Consider the following 12,925-nt stretch of genomic DNA (forward strand, 5'->3'; position numbering starts at 1 on the left):
TGCGCAATTTTGTGACATAGCAAGATTTTATCCTGTATTTTAAGGATAGAGAATGCAATTGTCTGAAGATGGTCCCGGACCATCTGACAAAAAATAAAAGGGGACAGTTTTATGAAAAAGTTTTGAGGTGTGATTTTGTTTTCTGGTGGTTAGGTTGACTTGGCACTACAGCATAGATGTGACACATTTTAAAAACCCATGCATGTCTTACCTGTAAAAATACACAAACTGCACATCTCAACTCTAATTAACATCTGCTCAGCCATATGTCTGGGGTAGCTGACTTTTCCTACCTATGTCCTCCAGGAGTACAGCCCAGAGAGCCTGCTGCCTGGAGGATAGAGAGAGAGAGTGGGCAGACACACCACCATCACAGACACACTGTACTGGCACTTTTCTATATGGAAACAAACATAACAGACTGAGATGTTGGGGAAAAAAGCCTTGCAGAATTATTCCAACAATCACTGATTCTCAACCGTCATGTCCTCCTCTCCCGCTTGTGGTTTTTGTGTTTTTGTTTATTTTCTTTGTATGTTAGATATTTAATTTGATAGGTGTCTCTTTTTTTTATTGATATCTGGCAAGTCTAAATTTTATCTCAGATTTATAATTTTTCGCTTGTATCTTTATTGTTTAACTATTATCAGAGGTTAGAAATACATTCACTTTACTTTAACAGATGTCTGCATTTTATGAAACTTTAAATTGCATTAAGCTTATTTTTTTACAGGGAAACAAGTATGGAGCGAGAACATAAATTGTGAGGAGTTTTTGGGGGGATAATGTTTACATAATGCCAACAAGGTTTGGGATCAATTTCATTTAAATTCCATTCAATTCAGAATGGAAACCAAATTCCAATTTCAAATTTTCTTAATTGAAAAGCATTGAAGAGAATTGGAATTTCAATGTACTTCCTGAATTGACTGGAATTTAAATCAAATTGACCCCAACCGTGATGCCAACATTCTTCGCTGTATAATATCGCTTATTGTTCTGCATGACTGTCCATAGATGATCATAGCTGTATTTCAGTCATTCTCACAAACAATGTAACATTCCTTTAGAAAATAATAACAAAAAGTTAAGAAAAAAGTATCAGTTTTGAAGATAAAAGATTTTTAACCAATATTTAATATAGATGTGCTTTCCTAACATTATTTGTTTTTCTTTCCTTTTTTTCTGTTTCAATCCATGTCTTTTGCAGTATGTTTGTGCCTTGATATCTGTTCATACCTGTTACTTGTAGAGACTTGCTTTCTCCATAGTGTGAATTAGGGCTATTTCTACTCCCATACTATTCCCATGACTAATGAAGTGGTAAAATATAGATCACAATAATGGCACAGAAATTAACAATGATAGTCTTTTGGTAAATATTAAAATGGTTTAAATGTTCTACTATTGTTTAATTTAAATAAAGTTTTAATTTAAATAAAGTCAGTTTCCATCCTCCTGGCCTGTCTTTAGGGTAATATACTTTTCTACATATTCCACTGTAAAAATGCCATTTAACAGCTAATAACATTTTATTGGGGTCTTAAAGGTAAGTAGCCCACCACTTAAGGTACAAATTGCACATCCTATTGTACATAAATGTAAATTGGACTGTACCGACCGTCCAAACAACACTTCACCCCCCATACACATACAGTAATCCTATACTTGAGAAACTGACAAGGGAGGATGATGGGGGGCTTGTATATTCAAATGTGCAGCTATGTATATGATCTGCCTATAGTAGGGAGCGATCTATACAGATTGTGATGGTGAGTGAATGTAGCCTACAGGAGGACATGTACAGTCTTGCTCTTTCTAATAAAGTGATTGTGGGACAATGTAACAGTCCAGCTCCAGCATTTGAATTGTAAAACTGCCATTTAGTGAAGAATACCATGAATGTTGTAGTCATTGGCACAACAATAGGCTCCCCCAAACAGCCAAGGCAATCATTCCCTCAGGTAATTCAGAGAGTGGAAAGGGGATGGGGGTAGTTTCAGGGTTCATGCTGTGTGCAGTTCCATAGACTACCAGATAAATCCACAAGGTGGTGTACATTATGTACACCACCTTGTGGATTTATCTGGTAGTCTATGGAATTTCTTACTCCTCTATAGTGAAATACAATTGATGCATAAAATAGGTAGGTTCTTAAACAAAGCATCATGCTAAACTAAACATGTCACATTGGCAGGGGTGAAAGTAGATTTAATGTCTTACCGGTGAAGGACACACAAGTGGGCGCACGCATTTTTAAACTAAAAAATATGCCTATTACAAAAATTACAGAGTAACCTACTCTGATGGCACTGACAACGAGATCAATAAAAACGTGTTATCTGATCTATATAATCGGCCTACGAAAAGGGGAGTCACAAATACAATATGATGTCCATCTAACCTGGCAAAGGAAATTATTGTCCAAAAACAAACGAAAGTGGCACTAACCCAATGATACAGACAGTGAATATGCCCACTCACCCGGGATATGGCGGATATTCTCCGCGGGGTACCAATAAAATAGGCTGCTGTTCGCTCAATTAAGTTAACAATGTTGATAACTAAAAGACAGACTGGAGTTGTTTCATTTTCATCTCTTTACGTCAATAGTCATTTGCTTACCAGACAGAGCAGTAAAGTACTTTAAGGAAGTTGCACACATGGGGGAAATGTTGGCCTTTTATAAAAGCATTTCATGTAATTCTACGTAATTTTACTTAACTGGAGACTTATTTTTTAATACCGCACAAATGTTCGAAATGGCAGGCTACTTTGACTGACAAACAGAATCTGAGGTCGCTAAATTATCGTCTTTCTCCTGGTGTAGTAGGCTATTCGGAATGATTTAATTTATTTCTGAAGACAGCAGTAATTATATAACATTGGCAAATGTATTTGAATGTATCATGGGTGCTGAAGTTCGTTCAGAACCCTTCGCGTGGCTATGATTCTATAAGGATATAAATGAAGTGCAACGCTGAACAGATGAGAGTTGCAGGCTCATGTCTATCAGAGTAGAGAGGGGGGGATTATAGAAAGTGAATCTCATTCTAGTTATGTGAGACACACTGGCGCGCTTCTCGCACAACCAGGACCACGTGTTGATCTCAAACAGTTTGAGACCAACCCAAATGAACTCTTTGAATACTAGGCCAAGGCTGAAAATCTATTTTTTCACATGACGTTTTTTTGTGGGGGCGGGAGAATGAACTAAGAGGCAACTAGAATTAACTTTGATCGCTTTTGTTATAATTTTTAATTTGCAAAAAGTGTACATTATTTTTCATGCAAGGAGAGGTACCGGATCCGGTCAAATAGGTTCCGGAACAAAACAGTCCAAAACGGAGAGGTACAGGATCCGGCTCAAATTAAGCACTGTCTATTTAGTAATTACAGAGCGCGCTTCCAAAACTCGGGCTCTTCCAACTGTAGGCAACGCGATTTAAAACAATCCACAGCCTTAAAAAATAAGAAACTAAAGATCCTCTGTGGCCAAATCATGCTTTCTGGTGTAGTAGCCTATTCTGAGTGATTGCATTTATTTCTGTATAAACAGGAGTAAGCTAATTAGGCAATATATTTTTGGCAATTTAATTAAATTTACTTTAGGGGAAGCTTAGCCTTATGGACACGCCGCCTAAGCCTTTTAATGTGGCAGAAACACAACCAGTCATGATGTTTTCATCTGATTGTCTAACAATCATTGCGCTTCTGTAGGCTACCCGCGCACATTCTTCACTCACAAAATCATTTCAGCATACAAACTCCAACAGTGCACTGTGCACCCGCAATTTAATGGATGGAAACAGACATCTGTTATAAAACACCTACGTGTATTCTAATGACATTCTGCGATTATAGCTTGAATTGATGCATCCACTGTTGTCCACGCGCGCCTCGGTCTCCGCTACTCATCTCCGCGCGCCTCAGTCTAAGGCTAAATCCAACACTGTCTGTAGGTACATGATAAGAGCCTATTGTAGTGGCAAAGCATCAAACAACATATATAGTATAGGTGTACATCTGTGAATTGTGATGATTAGGATATATTCGTTATAAACCCTCTTCCTGATTGTGTGCGTCTGTGTGGCTGCACGCGCCACAGTGTACAAAGAGTGTTCTGATGTGTGGCAGGGGGGTCAGAAAGAAGATTGATAGGCTGTCTACTTGCCTAGTGTGAGACAAATTCTGAACAACGTCGTCTCCACCATGATTGACACGTGACTAAGATATCAACAGTGTAGCCCTGGTAATTGTTTTAATTCCGCAGATAATAAATGATATATTTTCAGGTGAGGGAGAAGTGTGATGTATTGACACGGTGTTTAGGTCTGGGGTCGTGTTTCAGGCGCGTTGCTATTGGCTGATTCTGTGATGCGCGCCGTTGACTGGCTGTGGGGGAAGAGACTGCGCTCACAAATAAACTGCCAGCCACATCACATGCACTCTTCTGTCTGAGGCGCGTTGAGTGGACATCGGACCTACTGGGAAAGTTGTGAACCGTTTTGGATTAATTGTTCTATTAGAGGAGTCAATTATTGACCAATGTAAGTAGCCTGGTATAGAGAAATGCATCATAAGCTACAAAAAACGCCGATTTATGAACAACGTGAGATCCATATTTTGTATGCTGACTGAAACTTCTCTTTTTGCAGGATAAAGTAATCCATTTGGAATTCAGACAGACACGATAAGAGCAATGGTAAGTTTATTTTGTAACATTTGCAACAAAAAATGTGCTATGTTATTTTATGTGGTGTGATATGAGTTGGAGAAACATGCTGGCACTGAAGTTCCCATGCATTTCTAACCGTTGTACAGAACAGTGTGCACGGGGAGTTTATTACGGTGAGCAGCCCAATGTTGTGGTAAACAAAACCAAATTATCGGTGCTTTTAACTCTGCTGCCCCTCCCGTGACAGTCAGGGCAGCAGAGAACAATACATAGAAGCTGACTACAATGGTTAACTATATGCTACAATTCGTTTGATAAATGGGAGCTCTCTTACAATTGTTCCATTTTATTTTGAAGGCCTGTCCTTTTATAAAAACAAACTTTTGTTTTAGAAATTAAATAGTCTTGTTTGTCGCTTAATTCTTTATATATTTCTGTCAGATGCAATTGCACATATCTGGAAATCAGAATATATTTTAGCTGGTTACATGCAATATGGCTATTCAATAATGCGCTATTAATGTGTTTTTGATGAACAGTCAACGATCAATAATGACATACAAATGTAATTATCAACTATACATGCCTCCCTCCGACATCTGTGTTTTGCTCGGTGTTCTTCGTTCAGAGTGTTTCCTGTAGCACAGATATGGCCATGGCTTGGCCTTGAAGTCATCTCTTAGCTCAACCAATGACTGGTGCTCTCTACCAATGTTTAACAACACCACAGTAATGAAAGGCTTTGGAAGGCTGGAGTGTTCACTATGTGTCCCCCCCACATACTGATTTTAGGGTACTATTTTGATCTCCCTAAAGCTACTCGTACAGTAGGCTATGTGTTGAGCTGGGTGAGTCAGACCTCCACGCTATTGTGAAGGACTCTGCACATGTATGACCTTTCAGGGTTTGAAGCCCCTCTCTGGCCCTGTCTCACTCTGTCAAACAGAGCTTTCTTCTACAGCCAAATGGTTAAGTTGCCACAGCTGTGAAAACATCAGGGCATCCCCACTGGGCAAAAAACGGTTGAATCAACATTGCATTTTCTTGTTGAAATGACATGGAAGCAATGTGTTGACGTTGAATGAACATGGAAAACTGATTGAATTTGAAAAAAGTTAACATAACTTTTTTTATACCCAACTTTTAATCTAAATGCAATGACATGGTAACATTTTTTGTTGATTTCACGTTAGTTGACAACTCAACCAAATGTAAATCATAACTAGACAATGAAATGAGTCTGTGGCCAGTGGGTCATTTCTGCAGGCCTGGTCTCCTCACTGTGCCTGTAGACTGCACACTGGCCTGAGACAGCTGAGGGTTGGGAGTTAACACACATTGTTGGAGTCTGTCTGCTTAACAAGCGTGCTAAAAAAACATGGAAAAACCTTGGAGCTGTCTAACAAGGGAGAGTGTATCAAATTACATCATTCTGCAGCTGAGGAACATGTTTTTTGTTGCACAGGGAAAGTTATATTTGTTAGCTACAACACCTAAGTGAAGTGGATTGATTTTAAAGTGTTGCCATGTCACCTTTTTACCTTGATGTGACAAGCTGGATTCAAAGACATTCTTAGGGCTCTATTCAATCTGTACCGCTGAAGTGATAGAACATGGAAAGGTAAATTCTGACATATGCAGCGTTTACCGTGAATGCAGTCTCTACTAACGCGGGAACATTGCCTTTAAATTGCAATCACACTAACGCAGCAGTACCGATTGAATATAGCCCCTAGTCATTAAGACATCCCGAGGATGCTGTTGTAATGTTACTGAATGCTATTGGACCTTAATCTTGAGGTGATCTTAGGAAATGCCATTGATTTTTTGTAAGACTTTCAAACTTTATGGTCAATGATGTACTGGTAAAATAACCAAAACTACCATGATTTATAAAAGTGGCATTCAGACTTGAGATGATTTGGTGATGACTTTGAAATTAATCATACATGGGGTTTCTCACTCCCATTGTCTAATCCCACAACAGTGATGTCATTTCCTGCTAGACAATATGGGCCAATCCCCAAGGAATCCTGTAATTCTAGTGTGTACCACAGGATGTGCACTTCTAAGCTCCTCTAAGATTCATCAGTCTCTAGGCTGTCCAACTTCCTCTCTGACTTAAAGAGGCAGAGAGCGTTTCCCTGTACATCCTGTTCCCACAAGCCATGTTCTAATAAACTAAGGAGCACTCTGTTGAGAAACCTCTCCATAAAGCTGCTCTGAGGTTTGGGTGGAATGTGGTGGAGGTACGGATGCAGAGGTGATCTCAGCTGGTTAGAATCTTGGTGCAGTGCTGGGTAGAAGCACAGGAAACTGTTTTAGCTTTTGGACCAGGAGTTGGTGTATGAACATTTCTAATACAAACTAGGATGGTGGGTCGGACTAACTTTAACATTCAGTGAAAATGAATTAGTGTCTGTAAAAGTGTGTAACATACTCTGTTATATATTTTATTACGTTCTCAAAACATAAACGGAGGAGACTGTCAGTTTCTAACCCGTTATCTCCCTGTCTCTCTAGTTGTGTCTGCAGGACTCTGAAGACTGTCTGGTGAACCAGATGCAGTACATGAGGTCCCTGCAGGACCTGAAGCACATGAGCCGACCGCTCAGCGATCCCTCCGGCCGCTCCTATGCCATGACCCGTGCCTGCCAGCAGAAGACTCAGCAGCGGGAGCGCATGACACGCCTCCGTAGGCCCATCTCTGAGGCCAGCACTTACGACTCAGCTTGCTGCCTGGCCAGCCCTATGGAGGAGGAGCAGGAAGGGCAAAAGCGGCTAATGCAGGGCTCCCCCAGCAGTGACAAGAGTCTGGAGTTTGACTCGGGCTACTCTGAGGCGTCCTGGCAGGACGAGGATGTGGTGCTAAGGAGGACCAGGAACGTACGGGTGTCTAACTCCGCCTGCCTTCGCACCAACCGGGGAGTGGGTCCCGCCGGCCGGATCCGGCCCAAATCCACTTCTGACGCTTGTCTGGAGCGCTGGACGTCATTTGAGGCGAGCAGCGACCCGGAAGACTGGACCACGTCACTGCTGAGCCGCAGCAGGAACAGACAGCCCCTGGTGCTGGGGGACAACAGCTTTGCTGACCTCATTAAGAACTGGATGGACCTGCCAGAGTGTCCTGAGCCAGCAGAACTCAAGCCCCATGCAGGCCGGCGCCTGGCCAAGGACCTCCTGGTCAACATGAGGAGGAAGCTGGCAGGGATGTCAAAGAGCGTGGAGATGAGGGCCAGACCAGCAGACAGCACCAGGGTCAGCAGGGCCGCGGTGGCCCCCAAACGCATGTCCTGCCCCGTGGGCTTCCAGCCACGCAAACCCTTCTTTCACCAGTCCCACACAGGCCTGCACCAACTGGGAACAGACTTCTACCAGTTCACTGCTCTCATGAAGACAGGCAGCCGACAACCTATCATATGCAATGACATCATCGGGTACGTCTGATTGGAGTGATGTCACAACTACGGATTCTTACCACAGATTTACATAATGTTATTAAACAATTTTATATGTGCTTTATGTTTAAATAATGTTGAAATTGTTACAATAAAAACATTTTTCTGTTGAAAATATTTTTTGGGGACAGCAATAATTATTAACTTACAGGTTTTATTCATAAATAACTCATGAAATTAAATAACGCATGTTTTAGTTTAGATTCAGCTTTCAGATAGGTAGTGACATCTTGCCAAGAACAATGGCATACACACCCTTTAGTTCATTATTTAAATCACCTGTCAACTGACCAACATCATGGCAGTCAAAAATGTTGCCTTTGCTATTTGAATACAAACAGCAGGGTGGGTGTTGCTGGGAAATGGTCAATTGTGATGGTCAATTGTGGTCAATTGTGATGGATCATTGTTATTGGACACAACTGGTCTATAAGATGTGTCACATGATGCTTAGATGTAAAGGGAGTAGCTGTGTAAATGTGCAGCCATGTTGTAAAAACACAGCCATATACAGTGTTCAATGTATCTGCATATACACTTCAAACAGATTTGATTAGATTTACAACATGAACACATCAAATTAACTACAAACACAATTAAAGCAGCAGAGGATGCACTGAGCAGTTATTTTTTCTTAATCAGTCACCGAATCATATCCCTCAACATAGGCCTATAGAGCAAACCAGTGTATTTCAGAATAAATCTTCAGATCCAGCTGAGGGCTGGATGTTAAAGAGATAATAATGTGGATGAGGCCTAGTGTTAGGTAGGTCTCCACAGAGAGAGACTGATCTCAGAGGGAGAGCGAGCAGGACAGATATCTTTACCTCTAAGGACACAGAGGGAAGGCTGAACACATCAGAGCTCCTGGCCTGGGTCCCCCTGGGAAGGGAGGGGTGTGTGTGTTGGTCATTTGACTGGCGAGAGATTATTTTTACTCCTTTTTCTCCCCAATTTTGTGGTATCCAATTGGTAGTTACAGTCTTTCTCACCGCTACAACTCCCGTACAAACTCGGCGAAGGTCGAGAGCCATGCATCCTCCAAAACACAACCCAACCAAGCTGCACTGCTTCTTGACACAATGCCCACTTAACCCGGAAGCCAGCCGCACCAATGTGTCGGAGGAAACACTGTACACCTGGCGTATCAGCCTGCACTGCGCCCGGCCCGCAACAGGAGTCACTAGTGCGCGATGGGACATGGATATCCCTGCCGGCTAAACCCTCCCCTAACCCGGACGATGCTGGGCCAATTGTGCGCCGCCCCATGGGTTTCCCGGTTGCGGCCGGCTGTGACAGAGCCTGGACTCGAACCCAGAATCTCTAGTGGCACAGCTAGCACTGCCTGAGACCACCTAGCCACTCGGGAGGCCTATGGCGAGAGATTCTAAGAGCCTCAAACCACCCGACCCCCGCTATTCTAGCGTCAAGGTCCTAATCCTGCTCTCTCTGACCGGTGGATCGGACTCATCGCCATGTTTAAATGTTTTGCCTGACTTGAATTACACCAGTGAACCAGTCCAGCAGACTCCAACCCAGCCGGCCAGGGCCAACTCATCTAATTCATATGCCCTGGTATATCCTCACAGCACAACATCCCAAACACAGACAAGACCTGGTATATCCTCACAGCACAACATCCCAAACACAGACAAGACCTGGTATATCCTCACAGCACAACATCCCAAACACAGACAAGACCTGGTATAGCCTCACAGCACAACATCCCAAACACAGACAAGACCTGGTATATCCTCACAGCACAACATCCCAAACACAGACAAGACCTGGTATATCCTCACAGCACAACATCCCAAACACAGACAAGACCTGGTATACCCTCACAGCACAACATCCCAAACACAGACAAGACCTGGTATATCCTCACAGCACAACATCCCAAACACAGACAAGACCTGCATGCAAATACGATGATGTTTGCAAGCACTGCCTCAGCATCTGTCACTTGGCATTACCCAAGTTGATAACAGATAATGAAGTAATCAAAGCCAAGCAGAGGCCAGAAGGAGAATCAGCTCTCCAAATCACGCTCTAGCAAAGATCCCCTATCACCACTTCAATCTCTCTAACATTGCAGTGCATGGCTAATGGGATATGACTGTGGGACTGGACTGGTTATGTATGAGGGTACAGACAGCACAGGAGTGTGAGGCGTGGAGATCATTATCCTCAGTCACCTGCTCTGTGCTCCATTTCCTTCGAAGCCTCTGTCTTTCACATGGTGATAGTTCTGAGGGGTAGATGGAGCAGGGGTGATCTCTGTGGCTCACAAAGACAGGCCGGCCGGAAACCAGGGTGGAACCCAACACACACAGAACTTGACCACAAATCACAGGTGATTACAACAGCTACAGAGGTGAATAATTTAATCAAATACAAATTAAAAGCCATTGTTTATGATTACAACATGATTATAATAATAGAAGTGGAAAGCTATTGTTTATTTATCACAACAATGCAGCTTCTAGAAATCCATATTTTTGCCCCAGAAAGAACATGATCTGTGGCCTAGGTGCGAGACAACATATTACATACATTTCAACATCAAAATGCAGCTTGTTTTAATTTACTAATATAATTCAATGGAGGTCCTTTCTTTAGTGATCTGAGCAGATAACTATGAGGCGGTTAGGAGTGTGGCTCTGTTAGGGCTTCTCAGGCTTGTCCCCTTTTGATGACATCATCTGAACAGGTACCTGATGGGAGGGACCGTCTCACAGTCCTCATCCTCGGCGAAGGAAGGGAACATCTCCAACATGTGCAGGTGTTGGGGGACCTCTATCTCGGTCACCAGGCTGACCACACCAGACACACTGCCAAGACAGACCACAACACACACATCGACAACAGCCTTTTGGTGACTTTTAGAAGTCATGACGTCTCTAAAACAGTTATTAAACAATACTCCTTAGTCGTACATCTTACTTCAAAAGAGAATTGATAATTATATCCCTGGTAGAAAATCGGGGACGTTAGTATTTTTTGGTGTGCATTTTATTAAGGATGCCCATTAACTGTTGCAGAAGCAGCAGCTACTCTTCCTGGGGTCCACATCCTTTGTTACATTACAGCGATTCAGAAAAAGCAGAAATGGTATAATAAACTGAGACTACATACTGACTGTGTCCTATAGCTAAATGGCCTTCAGACCAAACCAAGGTTCTTCATGTCATCTGGATCTTTAATACTGCTCAATACAGCCCACTAGGCATGTAAACACAGGACGCTGAATAGGGGCCAGGGCAGGGCCCCACAGCCCAGGATGTGGCTCCTGGAGGGGACATTTGTCAAATGAGGCCTACTGTCCATACTGCCCCCCTACCCCATCTTCCCCTTATCTACCCTTAGCTTCCTCAGGCCAGGCACTGGGCTGACACTGGGCTCTCCAGGGACTGAGGTGTTAACATAAAGCCCAGGGAGACATACGCTGTGTATCAGGGGGAACAGCGGGAAAGGGGAGGAGGAGGCTCAGAGAGGTAGAGGGGGCGAGTGTCAGGAAGAACAAGGCATAGACATGGGGGAGCGGGAGAGAGACAAGAAACTGTCTGTCGTTTTACAAAGCTAAGCAGGATCTCCTGGATCTGATTAAAGGGCCTGTTTCACTGCACACGTTCAGGGAACCGAAACACTGCTCTGTTTGTGAATACAGGGGTGGAGTAAGGACCTGAGTATACATATGTGTGCACATGACTGAGCGAGTGAGAGAGAGAGCGTCATAAGTAGAGTGAGTTATTGCAAGCCGTCGGGTGTGAGGAGTTGCTTTGCGTATTGCTATGTGCATACCTTAACAACATACAGTAGGTACTGCCATGGCAAGACAACAGGGCATGGCTCACTCTTGCTCCTTTCCTCACAGAGCACAGGAAGCCTACAGACTAGGAAGAGCCATATCTCAGTCAGCAGTCACTAGTGATGCATGTGACAGTGTGGAGATGAGTCCCTCCTTTTCTGAGGAAACAGCAGACAGCCATTGCCTGCTAAACAAACATCAGGGCTGCTGCATGTGTGTTTATGCCTGGCCTGGACATAACCCTGTTGCCAAGCTCTTCCCACACATGTTACCCCACCAGAAGACATACTAAGGTATGGTGATAATGTCTCGACTGGGTCAAAAGCTTTGTTTCAGGACATACCTCTTCACCAGCCTCTCCGTGTGATTGGAGCCAACATCGTACAAGACAGCATTCCCATAAAACAGGCCGGTGACCTCCAAGTTGTATGTTTTCTGCAAATTAAACAGTAATACCACATTACATTTAGTATCATGGAAGTAAATGCACAATGTTCATTTTAAAAAGTTTGATTTCCTTAAGTTCCTAATCAGTTTATATAGGTCAACATTAAACAAGATCCAATGAAAAGAGTCTTTATAGAGTCCTATGGTTCAGTGGGCTACAGCAGTCCGAGGATGAGCCGTAACCTAAATCGAACCCTGCAGCTCAGGAAGTGTTGCAGGGTCTCCAAAAATAAACCAGCAGATCTCAGAGTCAGGATGTCAAAGGTTAGGGGAAACTGAAGCAACTTTGTTTTTGACAAATGTTATTTTCTGCCTCAAAATAAACAGTGGGAGGAATCAACAAGCCAATCCTTTGTTTAGGACAGCTACATGTGTACTACACAGCTTGTGGTCGTTGTGATGAGACAGTACAACTGACCTGTTTGTGTGGTTGTCTCACCTAGCTATCTTAAAGGTTAACTGTCCCCTTACAAGTAAAACGGGCCATCAATAAGAGTCAGAAACATACATTCTAGTGAAACCGTGGGTCCA

At 43.0% G+C, this 12,925-nt stretch overlaps 3 protein-coding genes across 6 annotated transcripts in view; 2 read left to right on the forward strand and 1 right to left on the reverse strand.

Moving 5' to 3' along the window:
• The window catches only part of LOC139554813 (guanine nucleotide-binding protein G(i) subunit alpha-2), an 85,743-nt gene extending 84,285 nt beyond the window's left edge, over window positions 1–1,458 (forward strand). For both annotated transcript variants that reach the window (XM_071367976.1, XM_071367973.1), the window contains one exon: window positions 307–1,458. The gene's annotated coding sequence lies outside the window, so the exon portion shown is untranslated. The remainder of the gene's footprint in view (window positions 1–306) is intronic.
• A 2,941-nt stretch (window positions 1,459–4,399) lies between these two features.
• LOC139554824 (PAK4-inhibitor inka2-like) lies at window positions 4,400–8,253 on the forward strand. 2 transcript variants are annotated; one of them, XM_071367987.1, is made up of 3 exons: window positions 4,400–4,550; window positions 4,659–4,705; window positions 7,202–8,253. In XM_071367987.1, the coding sequence occupies exons 2-3, from the start codon at window positions 4,703–4,705 to the stop codon at window positions 8,123–8,125; spliced, it is 927 nt and encodes a 308-aa protein (XP_071224088.1). In that variant the 5' UTR covers window positions 4,400–4,550; window positions 4,659–4,702; the 3' UTR covers window positions 8,126–8,253. The 2 variants fall into 2 exon arrangements, with proteins under 2 accessions (XP_071224088.1, XP_071224097.1); XM_071367996.1 differs by having other exon boundaries at window positions 4,453–4,595; window positions 4,633–4,705.
• A 2,253-nt stretch (window positions 8,254–10,506) lies between these two features.
• uba7 (ubiquitin-like modifier activating enzyme 7) overlaps window positions 10,507–12,925 on the reverse strand; it is an 81,400-nt gene continuing 78,981 nt past the window's right edge. The window contains exons 23-25 of one of the 2 annotated variants that reach the window (XR_011670900.1): window positions 12,291–12,382; window positions 11,941–12,032; window positions 10,839–10,970 (exon numbers count right to left, since the gene is read on the reverse strand). Coding sequence is in view for 1 of the 2 variants with exons in the window: in XM_071367958.1 (XP_071224059.1) it covers window positions 10,838–10,970; window positions 12,291–12,382 (225 nt within the window). In the remaining variant the exon portion in view is untranslated. Of the gene's footprint in view, window positions 10,971–11,940; window positions 12,033–12,290; window positions 12,383–12,925 lie in introns of both variants that reach the window. The other variant, XM_071367958.1, reaches the window with a different exon arrangement.

The sequence above is a fragment of the Salvelinus alpinus genome, chromosome 2 (assembly GCF_045679555.1).
Source record: "Salvelinus alpinus chromosome 2, SLU_Salpinus.1, whole genome shotgun sequence".
NCBI lineage: Eukaryota > Metazoa > Chordata > Actinopteri > Salmoniformes > Salmonidae > Salvelinus > Salvelinus alpinus.